The sequence below is a fragment of the Megalops cyprinoides genome, chromosome 11 (assembly GCF_013368585.1).
Source record: "Megalops cyprinoides isolate fMegCyp1 chromosome 11, fMegCyp1.pri, whole genome shotgun sequence".
Taxonomy (NCBI): domain Eukaryota; kingdom Metazoa; phylum Chordata; class Actinopteri; order Elopiformes; family Megalopidae; genus Megalops; species Megalops cyprinoides.
This window is the reverse complement of record NC_050593.1, coordinates 8,886,828-8,904,787: the sequence shown is the minus strand read 5'-3', so window position 1 is coordinate 8,904,787 and position 17,960 is coordinate 8,886,828. Positions and strand designations below refer to the sequence as shown.

The following is a 17,960-nucleotide window of genomic DNA, read 5'->3' as shown; positions in this document are numbered from 1 at the left end:
AAAAACATTACATATACATTACGTTTGCTTATGCAGAGTAATTTATGTAGGTGAGACATTTCCAAACAAAGATTCAGGAGGACAACTGTCAGACAGGCCCTATGCCATTAGCAAACCAGTCCCATCCACAAGAATAAAAGTTACACTTACCACTTCCTTTTCATGTCAGCTTTTCACAGAATCCCTCCTCCACCTCCTCTTCACGCCCTCTGCTGTTTATTCCTATTTCCTGTCCAAATGTCAAAAACCTTAGCCCTTGGCTAGGTGTAATCCTTTCATTGGACTGCAATCCAAAGATTAGTACCCCACACCCTCATCAACTCCAACCCTCTCGCTTTTATTGTATGGAAATTCATATCTATTGATTTATATATTTTAATATCACTCTCCACTATGCAGTCCAGCTCTAATTGTTCCAGCAAAGCAAATATGAGTCACTGACTTGATTTCCACACAGACTCTCTCAGTTTTCTCAGTGATGTTTTCTGTGCCTCAGGTCAACAACACCGCTCTGGCTCAGGTCTTAGTGCTACCTGCTCCTGGCAGTGCTCAGTACAACTCAGTCATAGAGAAGGTCATGAACTGCCACATCTGCCTGGGTAAGGGCCATACCTTTTTGTGTTTGAGTTGTGCCACATGGGCTACAGCTAAGATCTTATCTCTTGAGAACTGTATGTGAGTCTGTGTATTATAATGAACTGCAGGCTGACTCTGACCCTACCCCTAATCTGGAAGTAGTGTTAACAACCACAACCTGCATGTGTAAGGTTTTTCAACTTTAAAGAGGCAATATATAATGAAGCTTGACAACTATAGTTACAAAACCCTGTGTTGGGACAGTCCTAACTGTCAGTCTATGATTGTTCCTGTGCATTTAGTAAAACTTGGAGGTTACAAAATTATTACTTAACCCTAATCTCAATATTTATTTTGTTTTTTGAATATGTTGGGTATATGAATTTGCAATAGTTAGGATCATTATAAAGGATCATTTTGTCTTTAGAATACATACAGGATGATTTGGTATATGAAGCTATATAACTTGCTTTATGATTTTTTTTGTCTTTTCAGACTTCTGTGCACCCAACCAGGTCTGTGATTTCGTCCCCCCACAACCATCGAGGGACAGGAGGTCCCCCACCACTGATGTGGACATCGACATGGCCTTCGTGATGGACAGCTCTCAATCCACATGGCCCGCGGTCTTCGCTGAGATGAAGCGCTACATCTCTCACATTGTCGACCAGATGGAGATCGCCGCCGACCCCAAGACCTCGGTGCACCACGCCCGTGTGGCGGTGGTCCAGCATGCACCGTACGAGTTCCGGCACAATGGCAGCGGCATCCCTGTGCAGGTGGACGTGAGCCTGACTGACCACGGTTCCAAGAGCGACCTCAAAAACTTCCTGCAGGACAAGGTGCCCCAGCTGGAGGGCTCCCTGGCACTGGCCGATGCCATTGAGTACACCATCGAGCATGTGTTCGAGAAGGCCCCGCACCAGCGCAACCTGAAGGTGATTGTGCTGATGGTGACCGGTCCTGTCTGGGAGCAGGACGAAGAGAGGCTGGTCCGGGTCGCCACCGAGGCCAAGTGCAAGGGCTACTTCCTGGTCATCCTGGCCGTGGGTGAGCATGTGGGGGTCACTGACGCCCGCATCCTGGCCCGCATGGCCAGCGAGCCTGCCAACGTTTTCTTCAAGCGGATCGATGGGGCGGCGCAGTTCTACGACCAGTACATCCAGCGATTCGGGCTCCTGCTCCCCAAATACATCAGCAGTGAGTACAGCCTCTGTGGGACTGATCCTCACTCCTGTCTCTAATGGGCCCTCAACACCTAATACTTTTGGAATGCACAGATATACAGACAGATAGCAGATTGACAGTAGTCCATAGGTCAATAACTCAAGGGTAGGTGTTTGCTCAACAGTAAAACTTAGATGAATTGCTAAAGCAGGGGTGACAAAATGTCCGCAGAATGACTCATTTGTTCTATGTGTGTCTCTGGTCTTCATGTTCCTTTGGCCTTTGCCTCCTTACAGTGGAGAACGCCTTCTACATGTCTCCAGAGGTCTCCAAGAACTGCCACTGGTTCCAGAGTGATCAGCCGTGGAAGTTTCCCTTCAGACACGGCCAAAAGCAAGAGTGAGTGTCCAAGTGAAAGCAGGCGTCACCTACCCCCACAGCTTTCTCATATTAACAGTGAGCTCAGAAACCTTGTGAGTAGACTTTTGTATCTTAAACTCATTCTGCTTGCAGGAAGCATCAGAAGCACCATGAGAACCAGGCCGCCCATCCTGCAAAGCCAAAGCACAGTGGTAAGGCGCACCTTTATGCTATTCAGCTGTCGTTGGAAGTCCCTTATGTTTGCACATGTTCCCATGGGAATCCCTTTGATTTTGAGGGTCGTCTTTTGCAGAACCAGAGGAAGAGCTGCACGTGGCAAACGTCACCTCCAACAGTCTGCTCCTGCGGTGGTCGAGCCCGGACACCAAGGGCACAGCCCACTTCGAGGTGATCGTGACCCGCCTGCGGGATCACACCCTGGTGATGAGAAAGAACGTGACGGGCACAGAGATGCTCCTGGAGGGCCTGGACAGTGCGCAGAAATACCACGTGGTGGTGACCGCCTACATGCAGGGCAAGATGATGGGCACGTACAAGGGCATCGTCAGCACCAGTGAGTTTCCCTCGTAGCACACAGGGGCATGACCACTTCCTGTTTCCTTGTGATTGGAGATTGAAGCAAAGTAATCTGTAAAAGCTGCTTAGTGGTTGCAGCTCTTGAATTAGTTTGAGCAGTGAAAGAACAGTGAGCAAACAAGACAATGGTAACAGTGTCTTTTCATACATAAGTCCTTGTAACACCTTTTCCTTTGATCAACAGAAGCAGCAGAAATCAAGACAGCGGCCCCAGGTGTGGTGACAGCTGCCGTGTCCACCGCTCCCCTGGACAAACCAGAGCTAGGTGAGAAATAAGACTGAGTCAGGTTCGCCCCCTGTGCTCTGCTGGATAAAATGACACAGCTGGTCCTCATTTCACTTAAGGAACACAACCGGAACTCATCTTAACACATTCCCATGTGTTAAATCATCAGCACACCTTAATCCCACCATCAGAGCAGTGCTTTAGATTAGCCACGCGGTTAGTTCCTGCTGATCCAGCTCATTTGCCCTCGTAATTAAGTTTCTCTCTCTGAGAGCTGGCCTGAGGCACACGTTAATTTCTGTGGAGCAATCTTTAATAGTTTTAGCAGGGTCTAGGCTGGCAGGTGCTGCCACACAAATGGCTTCATTTACGGAAATTTTAGATTTGGCTGCCATTTTCCCTTATTAGAGCGGTCTCTCGCCCCACTGATCCACTGAGAGCAGGAAAACAAAGCCCGCATTGAGTCAAAGTGCTGAAAGGAATAAAATCTCATTTACAGCTGCATCACACTGATGAAAATAATTCAAAGAACAGCTCAGTTGCACAAGAGAGTGAAGTTCCCAGCTTCAGCATTAATGGCTTCATCGGATATTTATTTGAAATTGTGATTATTAGTACAGTTTTCCCAGTGCCATGACCAGTTGGCCATTTCCTCCTAGAGGCTGACTGCTTTAATATTAAGTGTATCGTATTAGTTGCCCTATAGGCTGTAATTGTACAAATCTAATAGTACTGTGTCCTCAAACAGACGCTGCTCTCAGCTGAGAACTGTCTCATTGTGGAACTGTACACATCCTGTCCCCGTACTGTCGCTATACTTGCTGTATGCACTTTTGTAAGTCGCTTTGGATAAAAGCGTCTGCTAAATAAATAAATGTAAATGTAAATGTAAGTGGGGAAATTAACACTTAGACAGTTTAAAGGCTAGTAACTGAGCAGACTCATAGGCATATTGTCACATTTAAACATTTTATAGGTGTGTAGATTTACTAATGTACAAGCGTGTTGTCAACTAGTTCACAGGTATGTAGGTGTACAGACGTACAGTCATGTAGTCACATTTGCACAGTTAACAGGCATGTGGTAGGAAGCAAGGTTTCATATATTGAAGAAACTTCCCCACAATCCAAATCTTGAATTCTGAATTGAAATGTTATTCAAAAGAAAACAAATACCTTTTGGTGATAACCAATAGAATTTAAATGTAAACTAGGGTCTGTTACTGTTAGATTGTCATAAAAAATAATAAGTCAATAATTTGCACAAGGGTGCAGTTTGGATTAACGATACGCTTCAGATAGGCCCAGGGAACATATTATACTCTCCTTAATATGGAATTTATTAAGACTGCTTCATTTCTCTAAATTTTACAGAGCAACGTAAACTTCCATTAGAAAATAATGAACAGTGAATCAATTAAATAATAAACAAAATTAAGGGCACACAATCATGTAATTGCAGGTTTATCAAATGTATTTATACATTATATAATACTGAACATTGTCACAATGTTAATAATAGATTAGGAGTAACAACCTATTTGGAATACCTATACTACCCGGTGATATGAGCCTGGCTGTATCACTAGTAGTATTGATTCTAATGCATAACCTATCCTGAAGGGAACATCCAGAATATTCTTAAGACACATTGCCTTGAAGTTGATGTGTAGCAGCTGGTCTTGCAACAGAGTGGGGTTGCAGGTGGCTGTTCTTAAGAACCCATTTCTTTTTAGTCTGTACTCAGTGGAGCTGGTCTGCATTCTGTCACTGATAACACACCCCTCTTGCCCAACCATTAAGCATTCCAGTGCAGTACACCCTCTGGTAAATTTGCCTTCAGACACATAATTATACCCCCTTTCAGCTCATCCAGTTTAACAGTTACCATAATAAGATTACAATTGCAAATAGACAAACAGGTGGATATAAACAAAATATGTTGTTTTATCAAGTATTTTTGACTTATATATTACCTTAGCTTAGCAGTTTAATACTGAAAAAGAGCACCCTGCAGTTCGGAGACATGTAGGGCCTTGTAAAATAGGGGCCTATTTCTGAAAGTAGCAGTCGCAACTCCCTCAATATGGCCATGGAGATCCTTTCCCAAAGCCTTCCAGAAAGAAAAACATACTCGCTGATGAAGATTTATGAAACACACGTCCCCTGTAAAGAGGCCATTCTCTGTTTATTACTGAAGTATTAAGGGCAGATATTTGGGAAGTGAGATCAGGAGTCTGCAAATGCCATATGTTAATTCAGTGTGCATGCAGGCTGTTAGGACAATAGGAAAAACAAAGCACATGAAAGAAAGCCTTTGACCACACAATTCCAACCACCATCAGCTGTTTTGCTCTCCTTTCATCCTAAAGCAGCCTCATGTCATACACTAAGATTCACTGCACACTGACAAAATCATTATTCTAAAGGATATACGCCTCAATATTAAAAAAATATAACTACTAATAATGTTGATCTTATTTTCTGATCCAACAAAATTTTGAATCAATTGGACATTTCTTTATAGTGTTATGTTTCCATACAGGAGTGATATTGTGATATTAGTCTTATTGAAAAAAATCCCTTTGAGTCAAGTCAGTCAAAGACAAATGTATTCCACTCGGGATTCAACCTTTAAACTGAGTATAACTTCTCAATTATTTGAAGTTATTTTGTTATATGTTTTTAACCTTTAATTCCACTGCTTCTTATAAATACAAAGACTTTGCTTCCAATCCAGTAAAGGAAAATTTGGTATTTGGTTTCAAGTTACAGCAAATCTTTTATGCAGGTGTGCTCTGGCAGATTTGCCTTTGGCAACTCTGTGAGAATTTCCACTGTCTGTACACTTCCCGCCCAACCTGACTCTCAAGTCTTAACCCTCCAACTACACACTGTAGCCTGCAAACAGCTGAATGTTCTCCTTTAGTATTCTTCTGTTGAGTTCTGCCCAAGCCAGTGAGATACTGAGAACACCTGTCATACCAATGACAGAGAGAGGACACCCCATTTAGTAAAGACACTTCTGCACAAAGGTTATGCTTCTGTTAGGAACACCAGAGGTGACTTTTGAGATTCAGTGTGGAAATGGTGTATAAATTGCTTATATTCATTTATGAGTCTGACAGATTGTTAAATTCTGCTCAGTGAAGGCCAGTCAGTGCGCTGTATGCATGTGCATTTGATTGCCTTTGTGCAGCTAGTGTATGAAAAAATCAACCCATCATCATCATCACTATCACTATCATCATCATCAACATTATCATCATCCTTACTGTATAGACTGAACAGAGAATGCCTCTGACACTTTTGCATTCTTTCTGCCCTCTGAGTGTGATGGAGGACATGTATTAACACATGTCATTACAACATGTATGAACAATATCAGCATTTTTCTGATGATGATTGTTTATGAAGGCATGCTTGTATGAATGTGAAAGAGTCCTTTTAGAAAAATAAAGAGATTTTATGGCATGATATTGATCAGCCAGGACATTGTTGCTGCAAACACAAATTACTAAAATGTACTAATATTGACGGGCCTGGTTTTAAATGCAAAGCTGGTGATTTCCATGGTTGCAGATTTGGTTATTGAACCCTGCACTCAGTTTGAAGGAGTGTAAAGGTCCAAACCCCATTCATTGCCTTCCCTTTCTGTTCTTAAAAATGCCATGCACAATGAATGGAAGACTAAGTCCTTGAAGTAATCCTTTCATTATCCTACCCCTCGTGGGCAGCCCATGGCAATCACCTATAAAACCAGGTGCTTACTATGTTATACAGTTCTTTCCATCTATTATACTTTAGCATTGTTGCTAGTTTTTTTTTCTTCTCTCATAACAAGTCTTGTTTTTGCATGTTTTAGCTAACGAACATGCAGACCCGTGCACACTTGATTTTGACTTCGGAATGCCATGCAAAGAATATAAGGCTAAGTGGTTCTTTGACAAAAAGAACGGGATCTGTAGCCAGTTCTGGTATGGTGGTTGTGGAGGGAATGCCAATAGATTCGAGACTGAGGCCCAGTGCATGCGCCGCTGCTTGAGAACATGTAAGTACTCCTCTTTGGCCTCCAAGAAAAACCTTTGCTTCAAGCTGGTATGACTGAAAATGTAAAATCAATTGATTGAAGGTTGTGCATGATATTTTTCATACGTTTACACGTGACAAATCGACCCTCAAGTTTTAAACAGCAGACTTTCCTCCCACAGCCCCTGTCCCACAGCAGCACAGCATGCAGCAGGACCAAACAGCAAGCCAACCTGAACCAGGTGAGTTGTGCTAATCTCATACCTTAGCGCCCTGATTTTTGGCTTGTGATGTAGTCCAGTTTGCATCCTGGCATTCTGTTATGTGTACCTTAACAAGTCAACAGTGTCAGAAACTTAATAGCATTATACGGTCTCTTCAGCTTGACTTAATTGTTTTTGATGGTTGGTTATTACAACACTGGGAACTCTTACCCAGTCAGTAATATAAGCAAGCATCCCAACCTGAGGTTTTTCACTGGCAATCCCAGATTTAAATTAAAGAGTAACCTTCTCCTCAGATCCATGATCTTGGAACATGGCTAAAAAGTTTTCCACTGTAGCTGGTCACAGTTACGTAACTCATTTTCTCTGACTCTCTTCCATTCTTTCTGTAAACAAAGGGGCATTTATGTTCAGATCCCCCATAATCGGCAGAGTGCATTAACGGAACTGGCAGAGCATATACTTCAGTCTTCCATATATGCCCCCCAAACCATAAACATGTATGAAAGAAAAGCCCTGTTCGCTGGTACAATGGCACTTTGGCAGGCACCCGAGCAAAACGACGAGTGAAACATTATTCAGCAGCAGTGTGTGCTGTCAGTGGATCTGTGTCTTAACAAACAGGGGCAGCTAAGAGTTTACATTGCCTGATTGGTAATTGCAGGCTGTTATTAGCATTGAACAGCATTGCAGTAACTGAAGCTACTTTAGTCTTTTGGGAAAGTAAGTCTGTAACAAATAAGATTGGCAAGGAGGCTGGGTCTGTCCTTTGAGTCAGGAAAGAAGGGGATTGTGGGCTGTGAGAGTAATATAGTGTGAAGTGTGACATACTGAGGAAAACCTGCTGTTGCTGCATCAGGTGAACTTTGCTTGCTCAACTGACACTGACCCCTAGTGGAGGGTTATGAGCATGCATGCACATCCATGAGCTGATTGTGAGATGCCTGTGCACCCAAGGAGGCCACAGATCTGAGGGTACAGCTGGCAGAGTAAATGTTTGGGACAGGGTGGTTCTGTTTAGCAGGGAAGCTTGTAACTAAGAAGTTCATTAAAAGGCGAGAATGTAACAGCAAACAGCCAGGAAAGCTCGGACCTATTCTGAGCTCTCTCAGGGAGTGCACTGCTCAGAAATACCATTTGGTCCACTATAGTGGTTGCTGTCAGCACCCAGATTTGACTTCAAACCCGGCCATCTGAGAAATCATAATGACTTTAGTGTGGGTACTTGGTGATGCCACATATGAAGAGTTGATGAATTGGATGTGCCTGTTAAAAGCCCATTTCATTATGAAAAAGGCGTTTGCTGTCTCAATGCAATGTGCTGCAGCTCAATAGAGAAGTGTTAGAACTAATGAATGGAGTTACAAGTAACAGAGTTTCCATTGTGTTCCAGTGAGCTCAAACATTCCGAATGAAACATGAGTTTTGGTGGATGCAATTGACTGGTCATTGCCAACAGAAACATGCTTGATTCCAAAATATGCATATATCCCAGCATGCGCTGATGAGGAACAACCACCATAAAATAAAGCAGCTGAAATTATTATTATTATGATTTTAATTTGGTTAAATTAATGGCCTTAGTTTCTTTTAGACAGTAACATTATAAATCAAAATGTCACAAAGTTCAGTAATTAATACTGTCAATGGTTTGCACATGACAAATTAAAGTGTTCCAAAATTCTGCTTGTAGGTGACTCATGTAAATTTCCAGCTCATGCTCTGTTGTGTTTAGTGTATGTCTGTCATGCACGTTTGCTTGTACACACTGTTTAAAGATACTTTTTGGGGTTAACATTACAGATACTGTGTTTGAAACTATTAACATCTGCCCATGGCTTGTCCCAGTGCATGCCCTTCTTGGTCCTGTGCTAGTCAGTTTTATTTTGGATCTACAGACTCCTCACAGTTAAAGATCATGCACTGTGATGTCTTTTTTGAAAGAGCGCAGATAATTTTTCACAGATGCATGTGTCTTTTATGTTAACCTGAGCTCGGTGATGTCATCGCTGGGAGCCAGATGTGATGTGATGTGACTTAACACATTCCCCTTGATTGTTAAAAACACACACACACATTCTCTCTCTTTTGCTCTTTTGAACTTTCTACAAATAAGCTATAAAAATAACATCGGCACTTTGATCTTGATCTTTTTTCAGCAGTGTGGTTTATGTATAACCTGATCTTGATACACAGTAGATGGAACTTACATTTTCACTGCATATGTAAATTAACCTCAAGTGCTCTCTGCAGAGAACTTCCCTTCCTTCTTCCTTCTCTTTGAACCCAGCAGATTTAGAGGACAGGCACTGAACAGACATCAATATGGCAGTATGTCTTATACATGTAGGATAAGGTTTCATTAGCAGTATAATCTAAGCTTTTCAAACTGCCTTTCTGTGGGTGGTTTAGTTTAGTGCTTCTAATCCCATAACGTGGTGACTACTCCAATGTAAGGAGTATTATGGAAATGAGAATGAGTAATAACATGACCAATCAGAGCCCAGTTTTGAATTAAGGAAGGTCTTTGACTACACTTTGTTCTACAGTATGGTCTGATGGTCACCTTCTTACATGTCAGAATGCCAGCATTCTAGTGAATGTATTATGTTGCTCATCATTAGCCTGCCTCTCACATATGTACTATGGGATACTTATTTCAGTCTGAAAAAGATCTTCCTTAGTTTGGCTTGGCCAACAACATCAAGAATTAGATATGCATGGTTCAGTGATGGGACATTGCTTACCGGTGGTATGAAGGATCGCTCTGGTGTAACGAGTGGTATAAAGAGCCACAGTCCACTTATTTGTAAAAAAAACACCCAGTACCCTCCCTTTTCCCTTTTTTCGCACAAAGACATGATGTGTGACTGACAGGCAAGTAACCACTCAGACACCATATGAGATATCAGCGCAGAGTGCATGAGGCCAAACCATACCCGCACAATCTTTTCCAGATAGTGCTAGCTAGCTCACGGTGTATCAGACCACTGAAATGCAGGTTTATGGAGCAGGATTTTCCAGCATGTGACCAGTGTGTTAATGTCCACAGCTACGCCCATAGCAGTGGACATCTGCCAGCTCCCCAAGGAGGAGGGCACGTGTGCCAAGTTCGTTCTGAAGTGGCACTACGACTTCCCCAGCAAGAGCTGCACTCGCTTCTGGTATGGCGGCTGCGGGGGCAACCAGAACCGCTTCGAGACCCAGGAGGAGTGTGAGAAGGCCTGTGGGAAGGCAGGTGAGCCACCCCTGTTACCCTTGCTTAACCACCCCGAAACCCCTCCAGCTCTGAGGGCCATTGTCTTTGCTAGTTTTTATAAAAAATACATTACATACATTACATTATAAGTTGCTCATGTGCCTTATTCTCAAATGGATCAGCACAAATCTACACAGTTAATTCATTCACTCCATGTGCCTTAACCATGCAGTCAGTCTCTTACACAAACATGGCATGAAGCATGGACTAGCATTAATGAAAACCTAGGTTTGAAAGTGGTTTCTTACAAGCCCTGTTGCATTACAAACGTCTTTACAATTACTGTTCAAAGGCAGCATGAAAAATAAGACAACGTTTTTGGAAGTGAAGCAATGAAACTTTGGATTTCTGAAACCTTGAACATTTGTCTTATTTGCAGCACCTGTCAAACAAGGAATCATAGCAGCAATGAGAACGTAGGACAGTATTGATGAAGAAAATCAACTTTTACCTCTGCGGTGATTGTGAAGAAATCAACTAAATGACCAACAAGAAGCTACAGCGGAGAAACAATGGCTGCACTGACCTGCAAAGGATTCTGGTCCAAAGAAAGTCTGGAAGTAGTCATTTTTTCTTCTCTGTCATGAAACCAAGCAAGAGAAAAAGAATCAAAGCAAATTGCTGCATGATTTTCATACTGGTGCTATGTGTTCTGCCAATAGAGTTGCTGAACTTGTCCATTGTATTGTAAAAGTTCTGGAACATTGACACAACTCAAAAGATTCTCATTGATTAGGTGCACTTTTATAATTTAAACAAAACCTCTATGAATATGTTGGTCAGAGAAATTTTTATAAAACACTTTCCAGACATTACCATGCTAAACACAGTATCCATTGTTTATTCTCAGCACACAAAATCATTCCAGACAGTTACTTTGTTCAGTGTTTTTTTTAGCACTTCATGTGCCACTTGGCTAAGTTTTAGGATTTCACTTTTACCATTAAAGATTTACATTGCTATAGATTCTAAGGTTGTGTTTACATAACTCAAAATGACAGTGTGTATATGATGAATCACTTTGTTCAGTAGTAATAAACAGACATCATGTGTTGTCAGTGCACTTCTGGAACCCTTGCTTCAGACACATGTTCCAGTTCTTAAATATGGAATGTACTTGTCAAACTGTTAATTTTTTGTTTAATTTTGTGTTTGATTTTTTGGGGGGAGGGAAATAAAAAATTAGACTTTCTAATAAACTTGGAGTGATCTCTTTCCTATGTTTGGATTTAGAGATTTACAGGAAGGGAAGATTGCATCCGTTTGACTTTGTGTTCCAAATTTTACAAAAATGTGTAAAAAGACATAATTTTACTGGAGGGAACAGAGGATAAGAGTTCTATCAGATGTGATTTGGATGATGGTGTAACTCACCCCAGAGCGAGGCCTTCTAAGGTAGGTTTGCTCTCCCTGCCTGGAAAGTGTCACTTACAGACAGAGAGGCAGAGGCAAATCGAGAGAGAGAGGGAGAGAGAGAGAGAGAGAGAGAGAGGGACAGAGAGAGAGAGAGAGAAGTGTGTGTGTGTGTGTGAAAAGGAAAATATAGAAAGTATTTGAAGAGATGTGTGCTTGTGGATGGAGTGGGGTTGGACTAAGAAGGGGAGAGAGATCATAAGAGCATTTCACACAGAGTCTCATGCAAACACATGACAGAAACAGCACAGTCATTAATGTAAGTGGGGAAGCTACAGTGAGTTCTGTATTAATGGAAGACATACGGCTACAGGGGGTACTGTCATGGATTACTAAGGCAGTCATGATGTTCAGGCTATGTATAAGGCCATTATCATTACACTACATTAGTTAGCAGACACTCTTACCCAGAGCGACTTACATTAGTTCCAATGTAAGGCACGTTATCCATTTATACAGCTGGATTTACTGAGGCAATTTGGGGTTAAGTACCTTGCCCAAGGGTACAACAGCAGCGCTCCAGCGGGGAATTGAACCAGCAACTTTTTGGTCATGAGTCCTGCTCCTTAACCACACTGCCACTGTCACCAATATCAATATTATTAGTGGTAGTAACAGTAGTTGTAGTAGTTGTTTCAGCAATAGTGATGGTAGTAGTTCTAATAAAAGAAGCTTTACTTGAAGTCCTAGTATAAACATAGCAGTACTACTAGTAACACAGGTGATCATAGTACTAAAGTACCAGTACTAGTAATAATGTAGCAGTAGAGGTAGGAGAGGTGATAATAGTACTAAAGTAGCAGTAGTAGGAAAGATGTTAGTAGCCATTTGGTTAACAGATTCCAGGATTTTTCATAATGTGAGCAGCTGTGTTTTCACAGAGCCAGTGGAGATGTCACCCTGGATTCGGCTCTCCTCCATCCAAAAGCTCTCGGCCCTCCTCTTTGGTCCTAACTCTATTTCCATCTCACCAAAGGGTCCCCAGAGAGCTGCGTCTTTTTGGTTTTTTTCGTCTCTCTCAGTTGCATAGTTGAATCTCAGTTGAATCTTTGAGAACTGGAAAGGAGTCAATAAGTACGTCAGAACAATCCTCCCAAGTCCACGCTCTCTGTGGTGGCTGTGTGAAGACATAAAGTGGGGATTATCTTCACCTCTGGAACAGAGGCATGATGCGCTGAGAGTTTTTTCCTCCTCTGCAGGAAAATGCACTTATTTTCTCCCGAGTACAAATGTGTTTCTAACAAGGCCTGAGTTTATGGTGTGCTGCCAGAGGGGCAGGATGATCGCAGGGGTGATTTATGGAGGGAAGGAGTGAGAGATCGCCTCTGTAAAACACAAGCCAAGGCCGCACTGGTCCAGATGTTCTCTATCCAGCTCCTTTTGACGACCCCCAAACACCGCCCACCCCCAGCCCACTTGGTGGAAAAAAACTCGAACCAAAAGGTTAAATAATTGTGAGAGCACATCCAGATCACAAATAAGACATTTGGATGGAGTTGGGGAAAAATAAAAGAGTGATTCCTAAGTCCTAAAACTTCTTAAAACACACCGATTTCCATGGAAGGCAGTGTGAAACAAGTCCAAATACACAATGCTGTAAACAGTGTCATTGCACTTTGCTGCAACCTTTCTATGACCCCCCCCCCCCCTTTTCTTTTGGGAAGCACTCATCAGAAAATTACAGAAAATTGCTTCCTGATTAGACCTGGTAAATATGTCATAGAGGCTTCATGGCTGTGTTTAAACCAGAATCTTGTACACCATCAGAATTACTATTAGTCATGAAATTGTGCTGTCATTTGTGCATTAAAGTGTAGACACATAGTTTGGGAATCACCCGAGATTTCATTGCTTATTTGCAATGAAATAATGTCCTATCGTAATATCAGGACACGAGCATGCAGTTGTATTTTCTAGTACTTTCTAGTTGCAGTAGCTGCACCTTAGATCGACTTCCTGCCTTTAAACAAGAGGGCCATTCTGAGACATTTTTGAAATAGTAGTCTTCTGGAAGACCCAGACTATTAAACCAAACTATTCATTAGTAACTGCAATAGTCACTACTTTACTGGTTGATTACTGTCTAGTATGCCTGAAAACTGTGACACAAATGCAGTCTTTTTCAGATGAGAGGTGATGATACTTTTTTTATGGGAAAGGCAACATCATCGCCCTGAATCCTGCTAAAAATGGTGCATTCTATATTGCACTGAATAACTCAAATAGGTCTAGTTTTTTTTTTTTTTTTAAATCAGTTTTTTCCCTCACGCTACTCAAAATGCCTACTACACTTAACATTTATGCTGCCCAATTGACTTGGATACTGTTAGACTGCAACTGCAACTGCAACTTTCTTTACTGGAGCCTCTGCATGAACAGATGAGGCAATTACTATTCCACCATCACACAGCAAATGTTGTCATGATCGGCTAAAATAAACAGCACCCACATGTCATAGCCTCCTCCTAATAATCCTGACATCTCAGGACTGAGACACAGTTGTCACAAGCCAGGAGACAGGCAGTGCCTTCATACTGTTACTGGGTATTTTGTGCCCTGAACTTTCATTTCAAAGCCAATTGCAAATGAGCTTTCTCCTGTTTTGAAGCCAGCTGGTTTCTTCAAACAGCCCAGAGCAGGAGGCGTCATGCTTACTAATGAGAAAGAACAAGCATCATCTCAGTCCTGCTCCCATTAGCTTCACCACATTGGAGACAGAACCTCTCACTGGAAGAGCACCAGCTCAGTCCCGCTACCATTAGCTTCAGTGCACTGGAGACAGAACACTCACTGGAAGAGCACCCCCGTGATCCCACTGTCGCTAGCTTTATTGCACTGGAGTCAGATGGCTCACTGGAAGAATATGACTTTCATCCTGCTCCTGTTCGCATCAGCTCACTGGAGGGATTTGCACTGAAAAAAAAGTAGAGGCATGCTGTCAATTTTGCACTTTGAAGAGATCAATACCAAGTTTCTGAGAAGTGGCCATATATGGAGGGACAGAGGAAGAGGGGAAACCCATGTGAAATGGGTCCTATTTTACCAAGTTCATGAGAGTGGGACGAGTGGATGGAAAAGATGAGTAAGCCCTGTGCATGATGTGCCTGTGGCTCAGGGCTGCAAACCAAATCCTGAGAGGGAAGGGAAGGCCCCCAGCCTTCAACCCAGGCTCTGGGAAACATTTGGAGGATTCATGAATTGTGCAATTATTAGTAATCTTAGTTTGAGAAAGGAACCAAGGCCCTGGGCAGACACAAAAACTGGGGAGGAAACAAAGGAAGATGAAGAAATAGTGAACAATTTACTTGGGGCTGGATATGTATAGATTTTAAATATTAATGAAAATTAATGAATGAAAGTGATGAGGGAGAGTATGATTAGCCGTCAAGACAGAGGGTTATTTGGCTGTCTTCCTCATGACAGCAGAATGCAGCTTGTACTGTACACAGGCTCCATTTTCTTCACTGTTACTCATCTCCTGTTCTGCTGTTCACCCATTTGAACTTGAACTTTTCAGAGCAGGCCAGGTGTTTATTGTGTTAAATATATAACAAAGTTTATTTTCACAATTTCTTCCAAAAAGCATGGAGCAACATGACCTCCCACGACCCCATCTGCTAATCAGGACCACATGCGTGCATTTCTTAATGCAGTCTGGCGAGACAAAAGAGGTGAAAGAATTTCAGTCGGGAAGGACGAGTTCCTGTCACTGCCAAAGGAAGGGCCAAGAAACACACAGAGTCACTCTCATCAGCTCACCAGCAAGAGGACCCTTCAGACCACTGTCAGCTAATAAGCCGCGACTTGTGACGACAGAAAATCTTTGCATGAGCATGTTCCTGAATGTTACTGCTTTAACAGGTTCGGTTAGGCTCAGTCATTAAGGCAGGGGTTCCCAACCTTTTGGCTGGTGACCCCACTTTTATGTCACAAAACTCTAGCGACTCCAATCATTCACAATATAGACATGTTTTGTTTTGTATGGACTACTTTGAAATATTATCTTGTATATTATTATGTATAATTTATTTATCTTACCCTAGTTAATGAGACGGTTGGGCCTGCACATTGCGCTGCAGCCTGTCAAAGTTCGGTAGTGTAGGAGAGAGAGCTCATCTCATCCCTGCAGTCACATCCAGTCAGGAACGGTACTTCGACTTCATGCACACAAGTGCACTAATCCGGCCTCACACAAATATGCACTTCCAAAAGGAACCAAGACTTTTAACACACACGGTGCAATCTCTGGATACTCCTCTCTTACTCCAAACCAGAATTCCTCCACAGCCACTCGCAAATGCCATCCCTGATGTGTTCTATCACATGATAGTTCGATCAGCTGTTCAACAGCGGCGGCAGCAGGCAGGTTCACAGAGCCTGCATCACAGTGGAATGGGTCCCTCATCCGGTCAAACTTTAACATATCCATGTCTGGAAAGAAGTGCTCCTCAAGGTGTTTCAGGTGGTCACTCATCATCTGTGTGGGACACTCATTGATGCTGTTGTCTGTCAGAAAGTTGCACAGCTGAGGGAAAGGGGTGAAGTTTGCCTTTCTCTCCAGAATGCGAGTTTCCTTCTGAATCCATCAATGCGGTCACTCATCTGCATTATATTCTTGTTTTTCCCCTGCATGCGTATGTTTAGATCATTACGTTTCCCAAAGATGTCAGTCACATATGTAAGGAGACACATTCTTTATTGGTCACACAAAAAGTTTTTTTCACATCCATGGAAAATGCCAACAGTTCATTTCTCAGCTTGAAAAATCTCTCCAGCACCCTGCCTCTAGACAACCACTTTGCTTCTGTATGAAAGAGCAAATTCACGTGTTTGAAGCCTATATCGCTGCATAGTTTCGTAAACAGAGGTGTGCGTAGTGGATGTGGCTTGATATAGTTCACTATGCTGACTACCTGCTGCAATACATCTGCGACTGGCACACTAAGTTCCATACATGCCAGTTGCTCTTGGGGAATCAAGCAATGAGTCCATACCACAGAAGGGGCCATATCCATGATCAATGTCCGCAGGCCTGCGCACCGTCCTACCATAGATGGAGCCCCGTCTATGCAGAATCTGACCATTCTATCCCATGAAAGTAGCTATGGAGGACATCGTACATTGCTTTGGCAGTTCAGGAAGCGGAAGACAGTACAAAATATCCTCATGAATCGCATTTTCCTGCATGTAGCGAACAAATGTCAAAGCATGGGCATTTTTTCCTTCTGTGCTGACATTTGAAGAGCATAGGCCGGGGAATTCCGAAGTCGCTCTGTTAGCGTGCTTTCTTGGTTGTTAGCTATTGCCTCTACCCTTCTTTTCACTGTGTTAGACAGTGGTATAGTCTTCAGTTTTTGAGCCCCTTCCTCCCACACATCGTTTTTACCATTTCAACAGCAGCTGGCAATATCAAAGTCTCTGCAATGGTGTGTGGATTCATAGCCTTTGCAACAAGATAGCTCACTTCAAGCGATGCTTTCAAAGCTCACGCGTTACCCATCATTGCCCTGTTCTTCAGATTTGATTAGATTTGCTGCTTGTTCAGCTCGACACATTTTCTTTCGAAGAAAGATTTTGGCTTGCCCACATATTCTTTATGTGTTGTCTCGAAATGTCTTTTAAGTTTGTTTGGTTTCATGCTCTCACTGGATAGTATGTTTACCACGTAGGAGGCATTTAGGCTTTTTCTTGTTGTTTTACATTACACTGGTAAATCCATACTGCAGGAAGGCTTCATCATATTTTCACATTCTTTTTGATGGATGTTTGTCAGGTTCACTTGCAGACGTCGTGAGGGTCGCATATATATATATATTTGTACGGATCAGTTGTATGATATTTCAGGCGACCCCATTTCAGTTTCAGGCAACCCCACCTGGGGTCGCAACCCCAAGGTTGGGAAATGCTGCATCAAGGAGTGATTCCTCTTTACTTTAATCCATCTCTGTTATAGCTCCTCAAATGAAGTCATTCCAGCTGTAATGAAAATGTACTGTTAAGTTTAAAAACTATTTTTGGACTTGTATTACTTACAACTTTTTATTTGTATATACAATACATAGAATGCAGTGCATATTGGCATGATTTGGGGATGTTTAAAGAACATGGCA

The 17,960-nt window shown here is 42.4% G+C and overlaps 1 protein-coding gene across 7 annotated transcripts in view; it reads left to right on the top strand.

Moving 5' to 3' along the window:
- Positions 1-11,326, top strand: part of LOC118785338 (collagen alpha-3(VI) chain-like) — a 61,178-nt gene extending 49,852 nt beyond the window's left edge. For 6 of the 7 annotated variants that reach the window (XM_036539929.1, XM_036539931.1, XM_036539925.1 and 3 more), the window contains 10 exons: positions 497-599; positions 1,072-1,776; positions 2,040-2,142; positions 2,257-2,315; positions 2,417-2,677; positions 2,885-2,965; positions 6,791-6,976; positions 7,137-7,196; positions 10,231-10,416; positions 10,817-11,326. In XM_036539929.1, coding sequence (XP_036395822.1) covers positions 497-599; positions 1,072-1,776; positions 2,040-2,142; positions 2,257-2,315; positions 2,417-2,677; positions 2,885-2,965; positions 6,791-6,976; positions 7,137-7,196; positions 10,231-10,416; positions 10,817-10,857 — 1,785 coding nt within the window. In that variant the 3' untranslated portion in view covers positions 10,858-11,326. The remainder of the gene's footprint in view (positions 1-496; positions 600-1,071; positions 1,777-2,039; positions 2,143-2,256; positions 2,316-2,416; positions 2,678-2,884; positions 2,966-6,790; positions 6,977-7,136; positions 7,197-10,230; positions 10,417-10,816) is intronic. The other variant, XM_036539928.1, reaches the window with a different exon arrangement.
- The last annotated feature ends 6,634 nt before the right edge of the window (positions 11,327-17,960 follow it).